The sequence below is a fragment of the Chrysoperla carnea genome, chromosome 3, assembly GCF_905475395.1.
Source record: "Chrysoperla carnea chromosome 3, inChrCarn1.1, whole genome shotgun sequence".
Classification (NCBI taxonomy): Eukaryota; Metazoa; Arthropoda; class Insecta; order Neuroptera; family Chrysopidae; genus Chrysoperla; species Chrysoperla carnea.
Genome location: NC_058339.1, coordinates 77,816,633 through 77,837,176, shown reverse-complemented (window position 1 = coordinate 77,837,176; position 20,544 = coordinate 77,816,633). Strand labels below are relative to the sequence as shown.

Below are 20,544 nucleotides of genomic sequence, written 5' to 3'. Positions count from 1 at the left end.
TTTGGTATAAATACTCCACTGTGCATTGTCTATTAGCAAACTACTTAATGTGGGGCTAGATAGATTTAATCCCGAAGATTTTGGCTGGGTAAAAAATAATAATAATGAGGTTCTGCCTGAAAAATTATAACTTTGTCTGAGGATTTATTGATACTTATTTCTTCAGATATTATTATAACATAATATCAGTTATTTTGGGCAACTTTGTACATATATTTATGTATATAGATATATATTTTATATATGAACAACGGGCGACGCGACGCGGCGTATGGCAAGCACACTCTCATCAGAGAAATATACTCTCCATACAGCTTCCAACCGCTAGCACAAAATTGATGCTGGCCAATGTTCGGTGATCATCATCATCTCCTGGTTCTCTAAAAGTGTGTGTGTATATACTGCTTGTGACTCTGGTGGTAGTGAATATTGTAAACGGATGAGAGATATCACCATACACTAACAGTCAACTTACGACTGTTGATCGACGTAGAGCCGTCTCTCTATTAAATAAAACAAAGTGTGCACATTGTTATAATCGAGAATTCTTCTATTGTATAGCCCAACAATTCCTGCTAACTGATTATTCGTATTTAGGGTTCCACTGAATTATTTTTTTTTTGAACAATGAATTTTTAAAAGTTCTTGTGAGTTTTAAGTTTTTGATTTTTTGTTGACTAAAAAAATCCAGCCAAATTTTGTGTCAGTTTTCCCAAAAAAAAAAAAAAAAAGTTTTGCCAAAATGTGGAAATCATTTGTGTTTGGATTTATTGTTATGTTTACATTATCGGATGTGTATTCGCAATATTCACCCACAACCGCTGTTTCGTTGTCATCAACCCAACAATCGCAAAATCCAAGCGTTCCATGCCCAAAAAAATGTTTGTGTTTCCGTAAAACTGTACGATGTATGTTTCTACATTTGGATCGTATACCAAAAATACCGGTCGAAACTACAATATTGTAAGTAATTTTTACAATTCATTTATACTTTTTTTTGGGACATGTCCAAGAAAAAAAAGGGTGTTATTCGAATTTTAATTAACGTACACTTGTTTTATTTTTTGGGACACAAAATGTTTTTTAAAGAAAGTTGTTTTTTGTTTGTTGTTTTTTTTTGTAGCCTTGGATAACCTTGAGAATTGTAAATAAAAATTATTGGTTTTTTTAAAATGTCTTTTCTGATTTTGTTCAAATGAATTTTTTGCATTTTTTAGAACGATTTATTTATTTTTTTCTACTTACTTGTAGGAAGATACGAATAACTTTTCAATTTCAAATTTCCTCCTGAATGACATGACGTTGAAAATATTGCCGGTAGTCATATTTTTCCCCTATATAGGTATTTTACATTTGTACACTTAAACAGGAATCTGAATGGCGTCTCTGTTTCCTTGCCAATTTTCAAAAAAAAAAAAAAATCATAAATATGGTAGCGATACATTGGATACAATTTTTCACTATATTCGTTTTCGAATTGAATTTTCGAGTTCATTCAACTGTTATGTTATGATTCAATTGCAAATATATCTATCTACTTGTATAGTGTCCCTAGGGAACTAATCCAGAGTCTATCAAAATCATCTTATATTATATTTTGTGTCAAAATATAATTCAAATCAATTCCGTTTGTTATGACAGTATGGTTTAAAAATCATTTAGGCTTATTTAACAAGATTATCCTTAGGGAATTATTAAAAAAAAAGTTATCCCATATTTTATTATTTCAGAAGTTTTTTTACTTTTTATAAGATTGGCTTATTGGCTTAGTTGATGTTTTGGTGGAAGGACTGGGAACTAGTATACTTTTGTTATAAATAGATATAAGGAATATACTGACCTGCGCTCCCATCAAAATGATCGCGATTAAAGTAGAACAAAATTTTATGGAGTTTAAGAGACAAAACAAATTTTAAGCAAATGATCTCAGAAAGGGCAACCCCTAATATTCTGAATCAATTCCATGAATCAGTTAAATTATTTCATTTATGAATGAATTTCTTAATAAATGGGCTACAAATGCGGCCAAAATTCGAAAATAGAAGTTATTCACTCCAAAATTGAAATGCTGGGGTTGTTGGGAAATTAATCCCCTTCACGACTTATCGACTACCCCCGGGGTAAAATATCATTTATTATCATTATAAACGAGTTACATATTGTTTTTGAGGGTTTTAGGGTCGCATATTACAAATTTTATGTCAAGTGTACGGAAATTCATCCTCTTCACCCCTAAAGACCAACCTCTGGAGCAAAATATTAAATTAAAGTTGTATAAGCTGAATTTTGTTTTATTCAATAGCTAATACTTTTCTCAGTAACCTCCAATATAGTTAAAGGCAGAAAAAACAAATAAAAAGGAAGTTTATATTTCAATTTCTACAAATTTTCTGTTGCAACATTGATATTTCTTTTAGTTTTCTTTTACTCGTAGCACTTTCGCACATTTATGACTTTTCCTTTTTTATCTACAATAATGTTTTGATTGGGCGAAAGTCACATTCTGACTGAAAGTAAAGAGGAAAATTAGGATACATGACATTACCATGAACGGTTTTCCTTTTTTAAAAGGATCCCTGAAGCAAACTTTATGATAAAAAAAATAATTATGTCGTCGAGTAATGATTTCATTCGTACAGAATCTGAACAAACGAATTAACAGAAAAGTGATGTTCCAATTAACGATAAAAACCTTCGTAACAATTATGAATACATATTCATTTGCAAAGAAAATTTTTAGTTTTCCCGAAAGCAAAATTAACGTAAGTCGTCTCTCTTTTGGGATAACTTTGGTATGTAGGAAGCCCAGATTGGGATATGGACAGATTTATTTTAAAACAAATGTATACATTTAGAATATTTTTTAACCGACTTCAAATAAAAACGGAGGAGGTTATCAATTCGACTGTATTTTTTTTTTAAATGTTTGTTACCTCAGAACTTTTGACTGGGTGAACCGATTTTTATGATTCTTTATCTGTTTGAAAGCTGGTGCTTCCCGTGTGGTCCAATTTCATTTTGGTCCAGTTCTGACCATGGAATCAATGAGAAAACCATAAAAGTCTTAAATTTGCATTAAGTATGCACGACAAGAGGATGAATAGCTCAATATCACGCCAAGCGATTTCGATGATTCCTTTTTTAGTGACAAATTAGTGTTCTTCAGATTCACTAAAAATCACAAAATAAAAAAAACTTTTAACAAAAAGAAACTGAATTCAAAAGAAAAACTTTTCCTAAATATTTAATGTGCACTAAAAAGTAAAAAAATAACTATAATATAATGTAGTTAAAATTATTGTTAGCCAAGTCGGTGTCAGCCTAGCTAATGTAGCAAACTGTTTTGTCAGAGTTGTTTCCTTGGCTACATTATATTATCGTTATTTTTTTACTTTTTAGTGCATATTAAATGTTTTGGAAAATTTGTTCTTTTGAATTTGGTTTCTTTTTGTTAAAAGTTTTTTTTTTTGCTTGATTTTCGTAGTGAATGCTATAATTTTCAATATATCTTGTACAACTCAATGTATACGAGATATTTAAACAATTAGCCCTCTGAATTATCATACTTCCTGTATTACATTATTAGATTTTTAAACTATATAAATAAAATATTTTGAATCAGTCATCCAACTCATATTATCTCTAATCATTATCGTCATGATAGATATAGAGTTATAAAGTGAAAATAAATCATGCATTTAAATATTTAAATACTTTCTCAAGCACAATTAAAAACAATTATCGTTCATTTGACTTTATCGTTCATTTGTATTGCTTGATTGCATGGTTCGTTCGCTTGGTTAGTTTGGATGATGACTGCATATAGTTAGTTATATAAGATCTCATCTCATCTCATTCAATGATTATTATAAATCATTATTTCTTTATAAATATAATCTTAATAGATTATAATTAAATAACACAAATTTATTAAACTTTAATCTTACTATTAATTTATTCTTTCAACGTTTAAAAATCGTGTTGTAACATTTAAATCAATACAAAATTTACTAGTATAAGATTCGAATTAGGGTCGACCTATCTACTTACCGAATTAAAGTTATTATACCATGTATATATGAAATATACATAGTATATTAAGTTTAGTCTCAAGTTTGTAACGCTTAAAAATATTGATGCTACGAACAAAATTTTGTTATAGGTGTTTGTTTTCAGTCGTCCGTCCGTTTGTGAACACGATAACTCAAAAACGAAAACAGATATCAAGCTGACATTTTTAAAGCGCACTTAGGATGTAAAAATTTAGGTCGAGTGCGAAAAAGAGCAACATAGGTCAATTGGGTCTTGGGTCCGTAAGACCCATTTTGTTAAGCATTAGAGATAGAACAAAAGTTTAAATATAAAAAAGTTTCTTAAAAAAAATAAAAAACTTTTGTTCGAAATATTTTTTTGTAAACATCACTGTTTACTCACGAGGGAACACATTAGACGCAAATTTTGTAGTATGTATTAATATGGCATTATCAGTTATGTATGTATAGGTATATGTGTAATGTGATAGAGTTATCAACACTGTCTATATGGTATTTCAATAATTAACTCAGTCAATTGTTTGTTTTCACTTGTTTTTTTATGAAATTTAAGACTTAACAAAAATTCCTGTAATGGATTGCCTAGAAAAAAGTGGTCAACATTTTGAGTAAAAATACGAAGAGTAAAATTTTTCATTGACTTGCATATCTACGATCCGTTCACTATCATCGCATATATACAAGTTATCGCATATATAATAGTAAGTATGTTAATCTGTTAAGGAACGCCAGGGCGATTTTGGATAAAAGCTTAATTTTTTGTATATGAAGTTGGGCGAAGTTTGTATATGAAGTAGATGGATGATATGTTTTCATAGATTTCTCCCAAGCTAGTAGGTGGAAATTAAAAGAAAAAACTATTTAAATTAAAGTTCAAACCTTAAAAAACCGTTGTGCTCGACTAATTAAGCATATATGAGCAGCGTAGTGGGGACAGAAATTAAAAAAAAAATATATTTTTACAATTTTGATAGTGAATTATGTTATAACTTGTCAATATAGGACGAAAAGTAAGAATAATGTTTTTCGATAAGTGGAGTAATTTTCAAAATATCGAAAATTGAATATTTTGTTTAATTATTTGGTTTTCGATACTTCGAAAACCAAGGCATATATTGAAAAATTTTACTCTTATTTTTATAATTATATATCGATTAATATAATTTTTAATCCTAGACTTAATATTTGATAACCATCAATGATAAATATCACTTGATAACTATCAGTGAACTCTGTGTATCGATGTACCGAGAGTTAAAAACGATTTTAGAATTATATAAGAACTTTTTTAAATATTATAATGTTGTTATAAAACATCTGAGGACCCTATCCAATATGATAAATCAACTTAAAGTACTCTCTATGTCATGTAAAAAGGACCTCTAATACTTTGTAAAAACAGTTTTATAATAATAATGACAGTCATTAGGCCATGCTATGCCCTGTTAGTGTAGTTTTTTAATCTAATAAAAATTAACAACATTAGATGATAATATTAAAGAAGAGGTAGGCAGCCTTTTCAATGGCCATTAAATTCAGAGTTATATTACACAACAGATAATGTACAAAAATACAAAAATCATTTTTTGAACATTTAATATATATAGGGCTCGACAGAATTCTCTTCACGATTTTGTGTTAAATTCACCTGAAATCATAAAAAAATTACTACCTAACGTAATCTTCTTTAGAATGAGATTATTCTTAATCTTTTTTAAAAAACGCAAAGTCCAACATTATGAATTTTTTTCAAAATAAAAAGTATTTTTGTATTTTTTGATCAGTTTTAAGCAAAAAAGTGATTTCTTTCAGTTTAGAATAGGTGTGCCATGGTTTATCCTGGCAGAAATTTTTACTGGTGTGACAGATATTTCGGTCAAGTTTTAAGTTATCATACCGAGATATTTCGAAAGTAGACCTCAAAACGAACAAATAAAAAAAAAAGCAATTCCGCCATAAGGATAAAATTTTATTGGCTTTTTATATTAAAAATCGGTGTGACAGACCTTTCTGCCACGATAAGAGCTGTCACATAAAATTTTCCTAATAATAGATAAAATTTGCAATAAAATGGTCTCTTACAAATTAATTTCCATGAAAATGCAAAATACTCGAAATTTATAAAAATATAAAATTTATAAAAAATATTTCTGTCAGGATACACACTGGCACACCTAGTCCATACCTATAGTTAAATAGCATTGTTTTATATGTGAAATTAAGAAAATTGCGTAGGTGCAGTTTTACTGACATAGGCCCCCCGCTTTATTTGAACGCTGACTCAAGAAAACAATCCATCATGAAAATTGGTAATCCGCATTTCTAATATTTTTAAAAATTTACCTTCTTGGAAAGTTTACGATCTAAATAAATTTTCTTAAGCATTTTTGTAAAAAATCTAAATTATTTTGTAAAATTCTAATTTAAACTAACAACGTTAGTCAAATTGCATGTACAAACATTCTACTATAAGTGTTAATTAATTTCATACCAGTCCTGTATAATATATTTTAGGGATCATAGACCAAGGTAATTACGACTTTACAGATTACACTTGTAAAAACACTCTCAAAGCCAGTAGTAAGTAAGGAATATATGGGGGAGACAGAAATGGTTTTTAAATTAAACGTATAATATCACAAAAGTGACAAAAAAACATACCTACTTGAAAATACACAACACTCGGTTCCTTTCTTGATAACTTACACCTTACTTGAAATGAGATATTAATCTAATAATATCCTTTAGACGACGCACGTAGTGAGAGTCTCAATTAAGATTTAATTTTACCCCCACCACGAAAAAAGATTATTTTACAATTAATTAACTTTAGTTACAATTATAGTAATTAAGATTTGAAAATTAATGTACTTATAGTTATAATAACACAGATGTTATTATTATAAAATCATAATTATATAATTACATAATATTATAATTAAAATTATTGATTAAAAGAAAGATTCACCGATTTGTTGGCTTATTTACATAAGAATACGATTAATATTATAAAGAAAGTTTTGAAAATGTTGAAAGTTTACTTGCTTCTAATAAATTATTAAAAATATGGAATTAAAAAAATTAATTCTTCTATGCACAGAAGCTTAAACTAGTTCTCTGGGTTGCTTTAATAGATAATTTTGATCCAAAATTAGAAAGTTGATCCTAAAAAAAAAAATTAACATTTTTTATTTAAATCATTTTTTGGAAAATCGTTAGCTTTCGGAGGAAATGCGACTTAAAAATATGTCATTATTGCATTTATTGTCATTATTTCCTGTGTCTATGACTTTGACCTACAATTATCGATATACTTTAAGCCTATTTATTTTCTTTCGATTAAATGCATTAATGGCATAATTTTAAGTCTTATTTCTTCTAAAAGTTGTTTTAAATAAAAAATGTTAGTTTTTTTATGGTGATCAACTGTCCAATTTAATATATCTGTTACCTTTTAGGATCTCAATCCCAGAGAACAAAGCTTAATCTGATGTCAGAACTTGATGCCCTCTATCAAACTCTGAAACGTTATTTAAAAACATTTATTAAACGTTATTTTTTGATTGGTTAGCTACAAAACGATCTATTAGCCATAATAGGTTATAATAGCCCACCTACTATATTTTTTTTTAAGGATAATTAATCATAGAATTTTCCAGATATTGATAAACGAAAACTTCATTAATTACAATTTAATAATTTATCATTCCATCAGTGAATTTGTTAGGTTAATCTTTTGTGGATTGAAAATCACGTACATTTCTTTTAGGTTAATCTTTTGTGTCCCACGACAACGCTCCTTCTATTTTAGGTTAATCTTTTGTGGATTGTAAATCAAGCAAATTTCTTTTCCTACATTCCACATTCAATTTCATATTTTTGAATACCATTAGGATGAAAGATAATGAAATCATAATTTTGTTATTTTGTCAGAACCAAAGACTTATCCAAAAGTTTAAAGCTTTTTTAAGTTAACTAACCAATATAAAACTTACGTTTAGTTAAAGTATCGAGTAACCTATTTTATTGATTTAAACAGAACTGTGAAAAATTACGGTCAAGAAATATGTCTTTCTGGAGTATCTTAACGCTAAGCTATTTCATATTAACGATTATTGTACTTTAAATGTGATTTTCGATAAATTTGGGTGGTTCGTGGAGGCACTGAACATTAAAATAAATTTTTACGAAATTCGACACAATTTTTTTGAAAGTTCGATGTCAACTATTCTATAAGTTTTTGGGAGGAAAATACAAATCCGAAAAAGTCTCTGTACTTAAGTATAGAAAGGTTTATTAAAGGTTTCATTGGTGTAAAGCCTAAAATCAAGTAATCTTCTTTTTTTTTTATCTGAAAGGCGTTAAATAAGGAATCGATACGATAAATTTTTTTTCTTTTTAAATTCGTACAATATTTTATTTTTATTAGTATAGTAAAAAGAAGAAAATCTGACATTATTATAGTCTACTAACTAAACTCAAAGGATAAGCTTTATATTTGGTTCAATCTTATCATTTATTGTAAATATAACATAAATTTAAAATGTACATAGTACAGGATGGAGTTTTAAGATTCTATCGTTTTCTGAAGTTATAATTTTGTATTGAAGTGAAAACTCGTTCAGCCGCGTTGAGCGATTTTATTATTACAATTTTTTAGTAGGGAGTAAAAGTTTTAGATTAGTGGTCACTAAGGCTTTAATCTCCACCTCGGAAGCGACATGCAATCCACGTGACATACCTACATATAATGAATAAACTGAACTTTATGTTGTTGTTTCTGTAATTATTTTTAACTAGCTGTGAACTACCCACTTTGCTGGGCAACATCCCCACTTGCACCCCTCCCTCCACATTTCCTTGCGTGGGATAACAGTTTTGTAATGTACACGTCATGCTCTTTTATTTGATACCCCACTTAGGTATATTTGTAAATATTCGATAATTCCTTCCCACTTTCTCGCTACACCTTTCTACCCTCCGAAGGTTAAAAGTAGATAAAAACAATAGATCTTTGAAGCTGGTTGTATATCGTGTCAATATTTGAGCTTAATCGATGCACAACTTTTTTATTTTTTGAAGCATATCCCTTTCAACCCCTATTTCAACCCCTTACTCTACTATAATATGGATGTATTATACATAAAAACCTCTCTCTTGAATCACTCTATCTATTAAAAAAAACCCATCAAAATCCGTTGCGTAGTTTCAAAGATTTAAGCGTACAAAGGGACATAGGGACATAGGGAGTGCAGTGATTTAAAAAAAAGTTGTTGTTACGACAAAAACGGTTTACCACTGCTAAATTTAAACAATATTGGGCGCAGTCCGTACTTGTGTGCGGATGCCGTTTTATTAATTATAATAGTTTTATATACACAGTGCATGATTTAAAAAATTTTAGATTTGGGATTCTTACTGGTCGTTGCATTTATATACCCAAAGTGTTTATTTATTCTTGCATTCTAAAGTTATCACGAGATCCAATTTTTAAAAATAACTGAAAATAGGGATGAAAGTCATATAAAGATCAAATGTTTTTTTAGAATTTTTTTACTTACCCCCGTTTTAATTAATATCAGGCGAAGCCATTAAAAAACGTGATCGGGCTTATCTAGTATGTTAATAATTTCAACTTTCAAATTATGAAATTTTAATTAATCGTACTATGATTAATTTAAAAATTAAAAAAAAAACACAGTTATTTCGAAGTTTTCAGTTTTAATTTCTGTCGGTAACCCCACGACTATCTATTTTAGATATTTTATGATGTCAGGACTTTAAATTAGAGCTCCTTTCTCAAAATAAAAAACGGGTTACTAGTTCGATTAAGTCACTTCTATTGAACTTTTTTTGCTTAGTAGGGGAGGCTAATATGTGAAAAAAATCATTTAATGGTCCGTACAGAACTACGTAACGTAATTAGTCTTGGATATCTACTATCTAATAAACAGTTATGCAGTAGGAATTTGGCAAAAAGGATGATTTGGCACAAATTTCGTGGCACAAGTAATTTAACTGCCGTTAATATTTCAGTTCTGCGAATAATTTTAGATCTAATTTTTGATATACAATCGGGTATTCCACTTATATTAAATTTGGAGCCGTTCTATGTAAATTATCGATAAAATAAAAGTAATTAAATTTGTACAAATAACAATAATTATATTTTCATGTTATACAACATATAATACAAACAACATTGCAATTACTTTATTATAGATATTGATATAATTATACAGTAGAATTCGTTTACTATGACTACAGTTTACTATATGGGCATGTACACGATAAGAAATTTTGTTGTACTAATGTAAATGACGCCAATTTTTGTTATACATTACAGTATCAGTATTGTAAATAACGCCATAGTACATAAACAAATTTTCGTATGTTTGTTTATGTACGCTATTTTCAAAAAATTCATTCTTTCATCCCCTATTTTATCTTTAGATAAAATAGGGGATGAAAGGATGAATAGGAGGTGGTAACTACGGGAGCGGAATTCCTCACGAGTCCAGCTAGTTACTCTTATAAAATACACCACTCATCCATTTTAGTGGTAAAATCTTTTTGAACACAGTATCTATACGATTTATTGAACAAACCAGTATAGTCACTTTGAACAATTTTCACTGTATAATATGTTATATATTCTCACAAAAAGGTTATCAATAAATAAAATATAATAATTTTTTTAAATAAATATTTGTCATTTATTGATAATTTTATAACATATATAGTTATAAAATTAGTTGCATTTAAAAAAAAAACTTGATATCTCTATGATATGTAGTTTAATTAATTATATTATATCTGACTAAAAAAATATTATTAAAAATTTGTAATTGAAATAGTTTTTTATTATTCTATTTAAAAAAAAACTATTTAAAAAAAATTAAATAGGTCATAAACTAATACTCTATTTATTTTATGCATAAATAAATAATTTAAGTGTTTTAGTCTGGTTTTTAATAGGCGTTCTAATATTTATTGATTTTGAAAATAATTATGGCTTTTATTTGCTTTTAAATCAAAATAAATAATAGTTTAAAAAACTTAAAAACACGCCTTTGTAACTAGCGGAACTAAATCGTAGAAAAAAATTTCTTTAAATTCAACAAAAATCATTTCATCGTAAAAAAGCGTGAGGTGCTACATTTCAATTATTGTAATTATTTCATAGACAGATATTGGTAAAAGTAAAATCATTATAAAATATCTTTAAAAGCAACCCTTTTAAAAAGCAAAGCTACGATAAAATGATTTTTTTGTAATTAAAGAAATTATTTTCTACCTGTTAGTTCAGCTAATAACAAAAGCGTGTTTTTTAGTTTTTTAGATTATTATTTATTAATCAAAAATACAGTATAAATAGGGTGGGGCTGGAAATAATTCATTAATTTTGAAAATCCTGATCAAATAAACTTGTTAATTATTGTATTGTCATCGATCCTTGATTTGTGTGCCAAATTTCCAGTTAATCTGACGTTTTGAAGGGGACAAAATCATGTTCAAAGTTTCCTTTACAGACTAACATACAAATATACTAACATTTGTATAAAGCTTATAATAGCGTATTAAAAATTCAAACGTAAGCTTTTGAAACTGAATCTTTTAATAGCTCTAGAAAGCGTGTATGCCAAGAAGCTCACAAAAAAATAAGACGGTGAAGCGCTTGATGAATAATACACAATTTTCTTTCATTTTCATCAACACTAAAAAAACTACTCCTTTTGAAGCAGAAGCGAGAAAATGAACTCCCAATTTTTGTATAAGATTTTCAAAAAAAAGTCGGTAATATAAGAAATATTTTTCTAAGATTGTGAGAGAGAAAAAAATCTTAAAAAAATTTGATGAAAACATATCATCTAAAAATATTGTCTAAAAGCTTATGTTGTTACAACGAACACATCAATAAATTATCGTCAAAAAAATTCCTATCAAATTATCTTGAAAAAATACAATAATTCGATTAGATCCAATGTTTCACATTCTATTAAATATATTTTTAACAGCACCTACAGCCGTTATTATTACAGACCGATAATGGCATATTGTTGTATTATATATATTTTTTTTATTGAGTAAAAATTGGTTCTTTTTTATGTTGTATTTATTCTCTACTAAAAATTGGTTATTTTTTACTTCATTGTTCTATATGTTAAGGAAGTATTGTATTGTCCCGAAAAATATGATGTATAAAAAAATCCTTTAATACACCAGCTTTTAAAATGTAGTTCAGACAAAATTACTGAGCTTCAACGGGAAGTGTTTTTCTACCATCAATCTGAGCTAGGTCTTCGTGGTCGTCAAGAACCGTGAAGAGATAAGAGATTGAAGAACATTTTAAATCAGAAAATTTCGGGGAAAATCAAAAGAGAATCCCTTAAAACTTGATGTCCTCCATTGGCTTGGACAACTTAAATCTTAAATATTCTGTAACTGACAACATATTTTCACTCAATTAAATTATCAATCATTCAAACAACTTTCAATAGAAATGCTCGTTTTAAAAAGCCTGAATCCATTTTAGTGTTTCTGGTTTCTCGACTTTTTTCATTTCTCGAGGCACGATATATCCCGAACAGGATTTCTCGAGTTTCTCGAGTATCTCGCAAAATTTCGAAATTTTTCACCCACGATTTAATTTTTAAGTCATTTCTATATAAATAGCAAAGAGTAGAATAAATTGTACAAATTTTTTTATGATTTTTAGGTCTCAAAAAAAAATAAATAAATAAAATAAGTAAAATTTAATCACCAAAATTACTAGTACATAACTATAAAAACTTTGTTTTTTTTTTTTTTTTCACTATAAAAACATAACTATAAAACAAACATTTTGATACCAATTTAAACTAATGCTGTCTTTTCGTTTATATTTATAAACTATTATTTAATTTTCAATTTTATTTTTTTGAATTTACGTATAGTATGCCTTCGCCAAAAAAAAAAAAACCAACAAAGAAATCAAGAGATTTTTTCAAAGCTTTTTTTTTCTTTTCTTTGTTTAATTTTTAGTTTCCTTATAAAATAGGCTTTAAGAAATACAAGAGTATTAACCGTTGATAGGTGGTTTCTTATTTTAGTAATACTATATTACCCGATAACAAATAATCACGCTCATTCTCCGTCGATGTAGGCTGACTGTATTTTTTCAATAGTAAGCTTTGTTGCCCAGTATTATATTAGTTTAGGTATCTAGCGCACAGAATTAATTTCTCGAGATATTGAGACCTTTTTTGTGGAGAGAATTCTCGTTCATAGACTCTAATCCATTATGATTAATTAGTAAATGTACAAGCAAGTCATGTGGAGATCCCAGATCAGATTTTTTATGTTGTATTTATTTTGTACTTTTTATAAATTGAACAACAATATAAGCGAACGAACAGCCAGCTAAAAGATGATGATAGGTTTTATTTTGTAAACATTTAAATTTTGTATTATTATTGACACTAAATCGTTTTTAAAAACTTAAAAGGTTTTCAATGTTGTAAAATGTATTTTTTACATTTATTTAAAATACAAAATGGAATGAAACACTGAAGTAGTTATTAAGCGTTTTTATTTATTTATTTTTTCTTTTTTTTTTTGTGTAAAACCATTTATTAACCCGTCATGTCAATCATAAAATACAATTTTACATGATTATTATTATTAATATTATATTTTATATTAATAATACGGGAAAAATTGCTTCTTTTACATAAAAATTCGTGTGAACCCGATAAAACCTCCATACATAGGTAAACCGTGAGTCAGATGACAAATCGATTTTTTTATTATTCTTTTCGAATGATATTTGAAGGATTGATTAAAATAAGTTTTGTATTATTGAAAAATAAGGTATAATCGTAGCGAGGGTGTTAAATTTTTAGAAATCAAGTTGATTTTATTTTCCGTGCTTTTTGGTTTTTTCTTGCGTACTGTATATGTTAAAAGGAAACCATTGACAATCCCATGCATGTAAAAATTTTCGAAAAGGTTGAAAAATGGTTTTGTTTTTTTATAATTGCACTTCATTTTCCAACACTTTCAGGTGTTGCAAAGTTCTTTTAAATCGTTCACGGCAGACAAAGAAAAATCATTGAGAAACACGTGAATCCAAAATATCGTTTGGAATTCATTTTTTTCGTGAGCCACAATTGAGACCTGATTTTTCTTTATTATCAAATTCACTTTTATCAATCCTTAAAAATCATATAGAAATGACTTTTCTTTGGTTCTCATAGAAGCGGTCTTTTATTTCGTGCTTTTTTTTAATAAACAAAGTTTAAGGTCCAATAAAAACCCACTTAGAGTTAATTGTTGAAATACCCTGTATAGAAAGTGTTGAATATATCAATACTGGCATTTTTTTTTTAAAATTATTAAAATGTTAAAAATTAACTAAAATACGGTTGGTATATTTGTTTCAGTTTTCGAAAATTAAACATCTTCCCTAGCAAAAGGAACATTTTTTATATTTAAACTTGCTCTATCCCTAACGGTTTAAAAAATGGGCCCTACCAACTTAACCGCACCTTTTACGTCCTGAGTACGCTATTAAAATTCCAGCTTGATTTCTTTTTTCGTTTTTGAGTGATCGTGTCGGCAGACGGACACACAGACAACCGGGATTAAATTTCTTTGGTGATTTTATGAACACCTATACCAAAATTTTGTTCATAGCATCAATATTTGTAAGCGTTACAAACTGGAAACTAAAATAAGTATGACATATTTCATATACTATACACAACAACTTAATACAAAAATCTATAAGCTGAGTACAGAAGTAAAAAATGATCCTTGAGAAATAATATTATAATAAAAATTCATAATGCAAAAAGTTTTTGCTAAAGTCACGACGGGTTAAGAATATAATATATTTTTATGATTATAATATAAAAATTCTTTTTACAAACGATAAAAAAATAATATTCTTAATAAATGATAATTATTAAAATATTGATCTACATTAATTATCAGTATATCAAAGTCAGAGACATAATATTTAACTCTAAACGCATCAACATTAAAATTTAAAAAAAGATTACATGGGTGGCCTTACTTATAAATATAGCACACTCATCTTAAATCATTAATATATTAAAATTAAATCTCTAACACAAAAAACAAATATATAATAATTTTTATACGGGCTGTAGTTTTTAGAACTGTAAATACAAAAATATTTTAGTATAAAAAATAAACGTAAAACACAAACGCGTTGCGTAGATTAGGAGAAATAGACAACAAATTTTAGGTGTTGCGGACTTAATTTTATGTGTTTTACGCTAGTTTTTTTAATTGAAACTATGTTCCTTATCGATATTTATACGATATTTGTTTGGTAGTTGGGAGTTAAAACCAAAAAAACTGCAACAGACACCAAAAACCGACATTTATGTTACCTAGGAAACTAAAACTTGTTCGATCCAGGTTTTGAGAAAATGCAAACATCTTTTTATAGTTGTCAATTTGTAATTTTGTCAAAATTTTATGTTTTATCATTTAAAAAAATTGAGTTGTGAAAGTTATCAAAAGTTAAAGAAAACAGAGATAAAGTAAATATAATGCAATTTTTATGTTGTGTTATAATAAATATCCCAATCAAACCACACGTAATATACCTCACATATTGGGTTGACTACTAATTCAGAAGTATGTCTGTTTAACTAATACCACAATTACTTCATACAGTAAAAATTACATTCCACAATTATTTCATATAGTAAAAACTAAAAGTAGCTATAAAATTAAATTATTAAAATTAGTATTTGACTTCTAAAATTAATAACTTAAATTTTCAGAAAGCTGACACTGCACAGGTTCACTTTTATAGAAATAAGCTTTTAAACTAGCTTCAAAAAAAGTTAGGAAATCTTCGTAAAAAAAATACGTGGCGTGATTAATGTCCGGCAATAATTTGTGTCTAGTAGTTGTAGGTAACTTCAGGTTTCTCATGTGCTGGCTCTGTAATATGCAACAATCTGAGCAATGCGTCAATTCAAGAAAATACACAGCTGGCATTAACAATGTATCTTCTCTTGCTTTAAAGTGTATATCCGGTTTTTAAAAATATATTCTGTATAAATAATTCAAGCGAGAAATGTTCTAGCCAATAGGCACGCTGTCTACACAGTCACATCTAAGTGTTAATTAACCGTAATAATAATATTTTTGTTTAATTTTCATTTCGTTTTATGTTAAAATTTCCAAATGTTGTCAAATATTTGCAAGAGTTTATCGAACTTTCCATTTAAATAAAATATGAACTTTCACTTTGTTACAAGGACAATTTATTTATTTAGCATATTCTGTGCTAATGATGTCTCGAAATTTTGAGCCCTTTTATTGATCAAAATTCTCGACTGAATTGAAAATAATAATTTAAAAAACTAAAAAACACGTTTTTGTACCTAGATGAACTAAAAGCTAGAAAACAATTTCTTTATATTAAAAAAAAAAAAACATTTTATCGTAAAAAAGCGGGGAGTGCTAAATTTCAATGATTGTGAAAAGTTTAAAGGTAGATGGATAAAGTAACTTAAACAACATCTCACGCTTTCTTACAATAAAATGATTTTTTTGAATGCAAAGATATTATTTTGTACCTTTTAGTTCAGCTAGTTACAACGGTGTGTTTTTCAGTTTTTTACATTATTATTTTTTTATCAAAAATTGAAGTATGGTGGAAGCGTAAGGAAATATGTATATTTTCAGATATGGAAATCGTTAATCCTTAAATCGATAATCAAATAAACTTATTAAATTATTGTATTGTCATCGATCCTTGATAAGTGTGCCAAGTTTTAGCCCGCCTGCGTATTAAACCGGAACACCAAGGTTTTTTTAAAATGACGAACACATACTTGAAACTTCGTGAGTGGTTTTACTTTTGACGAGTCTACCAAACTTTCCTCTACGACTTAATTCAAAAAGGCTGCGATTTTAAATCAGCATGATGGAGTAATGTTTGAGCTATCGTTTTGAAAAAACGCAGCAGGGATTTTGTCGGACACTACGATCACTTGATAACATTAATAATTATTAAGCAATTCAGCAAAAGTGAACCATATATGTATTCAAAAACTAAATACATTTCTGATAAATTTCCTTCTAAAATTGCAGATATTTTTTTGTTGTTCCATATTTAGAGTACTCAAAAACATATTTACCTACAAAAAAAAGGAGTCTTTAACCTGATGGAAGTTTCAGATAATTTTACCGTCAATATTAAACATAAACCCTACCAGAAACCATTAATCTTAAATAATAAATTTTACATCAAGAATTTCCCACAAATTGTAATGTTAGATGTACGTACCTCTATTTCTCATATGCTGGTAATTTGGCTTAGAGCATACACAATCTAACCATATAACGTCAATTTTCACTTAACTATTTACCATGTTAATCACTTTAGTTATCGATTTGGTGTTAAATAAATTAACTATTTAGAATGTGGAATTGAAGTATACATCATTTAATATACACGTAGAACATTCGAGGTAGATAGACATAGGTAGACTAATCTTGGTAGACGTTACATGAGAATGTACTTCATTAAATTATTTGGATATTATCAAATTGTTGTATTTATCTGAATGAATGTAATGGGAATGTTGGTTTCTTTCGGGTCATAGGGTGTTCCATGGTGAGTGAGTCGCAAATAATCCACCCAAATTGTTAAATGTACATTTACCTCCTGAGTTCATATTTTGAAAGCAGAATCTCGAAAAACATTGCAGTAAAATGTCACTAATTGCAAAATGCTTTGAACTGTTTAGAAAAATGTTTTGAATCATTTGTCAACTCTAGTAGCTTAGTTGGTTAAAGCGTAACGGGTTCGATTACCGATGCCACAACAAAATTTAATTTAAGTATCAGTTTTAATGGGCTGGTGTAGTGTATGGTATATGCATGAAGGAGGTACATTCAGCTTCTCAAAATAATTGAGGAGCTGATAAATGAAATAATTAGCGGAAAAGGTGGTGAAATACAAATAGGTGGTATTACAACGGACTCTATAGCCTGTGGCCTTCGTGGACAGCCAATATAGCCTATCCTATCCTAACCTTTGAACCATTTAGAAAAACCTCATTTTTTCGTGATTTCCCTTCATGTATATATTTTATGAACTTATTTATATATTTTATCAGAGTAATATTTTTGGAAAATGGAGACTTTTATCACATATAATAGCTGGTGAAATGACTTTTCTGAGGAATTCAACAAAATTGAAATATAAAGCTAATAATTATTTTCTTTATTCATTTGTTAATGGCTAATCACGATACATAAATGAAAATTAAAAATAAAATACAAAAAAATATTCATACAATAAACAAAACATTGCACATCCATTTAAAAAAGGAACAAAAAATTTCCCTTCCCTTATTCAAAATAAAACTTGAAAAATTGCATAAAAATTGCACCTACTTTTATTTATTCCCAAATTGTCCCTTGCACTTTTATAACATCTTTCTTAAAAATTGCATTCCCTTCTATCCCTTAGCAGTCTTGTATGAGGGGGATGATTTTACCTCTTGTTCTCCCATTCAAATCTGTACAATTTGAAAATTGCAAAAATTCACCGTTCACTTCTGCCTGTGCCTTATGCCTTCTCATAGTGATAATTTTCATTTAGAATTATTATTGATTAATATCATATAAAATTTCACGGATGTTTTTTTGTTAGTTTCATTTAGTTTCTTTTTTATCGATGTTATCTTTTGATTTTTTCTTTAAAATTCGTTTGAGTTAATTGGAACTTCCCAATTTTAATTCTTGACACTCGGTAGTTTTCCTCTTTATACATCTTTCCCAACTCATTTGCAGACAGGTTTTCTGTAATAAATTCTTAGAAGAGTTAATTCTAAAATAGTAATTTATAGAGTTCCGAGGAACATAAAGCTAACAAATTAATACTTTTTTATGTATCTCAAAGACAGTTCTTACAATTTTTTTCAAAAACAACGTACTTAAACATTTATTTTTAACGAATTCTTTGGTGCCCAGAAAACGGTTCTTGTCCAAAAAAAAAAACCTAACTAAATTTGTAGTTGTGTGTGTGTATTGAGCATATGTACAGATACAATGTCTTAGTATTGCACACTGGTGTTACAAATAGTAGTGTATGAACATGAGAGAATGTTTTATGGACTTGACTGACTTAAAAGATTGAAATACTTTAAAAGATTGAGGTAGCTGCTCGGAAATAAGCTACTAAAAAATGAAGGGAAAATTTTTCTTTTGAAATTACAAAATTTTGTATAAAAATGAATTTATACGATCAGCTATCCAACTATATACTAGTTAGGATGCAATATCTTGATAAACAGAAGTAATAAACCTTTTTGTAATTATTAAAAAAAAAATTTTAGAGTTTAATGCGATAATCTTAGGCGTGAAGAATTGGCTTATTTATCTTTAACTTAAAAAACAAAAATAAACTTGATTATGTATTCAGATAACAATTTAATTACGCAATTACATTTTATAATCTATTACATCTATGCATGCACATACAACATAACTTAAACCTTAAAATAATAATCGGTTTAGAGCCAAACGGTGTATTTGACAGTGCTTTCATGTACGGATTTAAGTTAAAAAGGTTTATTTCAAGATCATGGCTAATAACAACTTCTACTGCGAAAATTTTTATTAATGAAACTATTTTATGAGACCCGGAAATTAAACATTCTAGTATCCATCTTCAATGACGTTAACAAGATAATTAAAGTATTTGCTCCACGTTTGCGATATATAAATAACAAAATAAATAATTTGTGAGATAGTTGCGATTAAATTTAACATATTTTGCACGAACAATATCAGAGAAGCATGGAAAAGTATAAGTTTTAATATTTTTATGCTCAGCAGTAATATCGCCATCTTAATGAAAAAATGTTATCTTCTAGAATTATATGTTTAAATTAATTAAGTCTAAAAAATTAAAAGTTATTCACCACATAGTTTTAATAAAAAACTCAAAATAATCACACATTTAGACTATAATTTTTAGTGAAGGCGATACAGATAGAATGGCATGGACAAGACAACTATAGTAGAGTATTGTAGCTGTAACAGAAACAACTATAGTAGAAGAAATGTAAATTGACCATGCATTGAGAATTGTGATCAACATCCTTAATAAGAAATGTGAAAACCATTTCGACTTAATAAAACAAGGAATTTGTCGAAAAACAACTTGAAATCGTTAATTTTTTAAGATATCGGATAAAATGTTACTTGTAACTTCAAGTGTCAAAGAAAACAGTTTTTGCATTTATATTATTGTCTTATTAGAATTTCGTTCACAATGAATATAAACTTGCAACCAAATTTAAATTTGTTAAGCCTTTTGGATCCTTATGGTGTAAAAGCTAAACGCCACGAGTTAGTATTCAGATGGCTGGATATGAGGTGGGGATGAAGAACGTCTGGCTCCCGAAAGCGGTATCGTTAACTGTATTAACTAACACGTGTTCCAGAA

General features: G+C 28.0%; 1 protein-coding gene across 4 annotated transcripts in view; it reads left to right on the top strand.

Moving 5' to 3' along the window:
• Window positions 1–339: 339 nt before the first annotated feature.
• LOC123296429 (peroxidasin) overlaps window positions 340–20,544 on the top strand; it is a 493,576-nt gene continuing 473,371 nt past the window's right edge. For all 4 annotated transcript variants that reach the window (XM_044877901.1, XM_044877898.1, XM_044877900.1 and 1 more), the window contains exon 1: window positions 340–963. In XM_044877901.1, the coding sequence (XP_044733836.1) occupies window positions 743–963 (221 nt within the window). In that variant the 5' untranslated portion in view covers window positions 340–742. The remainder of the gene's footprint in view (window positions 964–20,544) is intronic.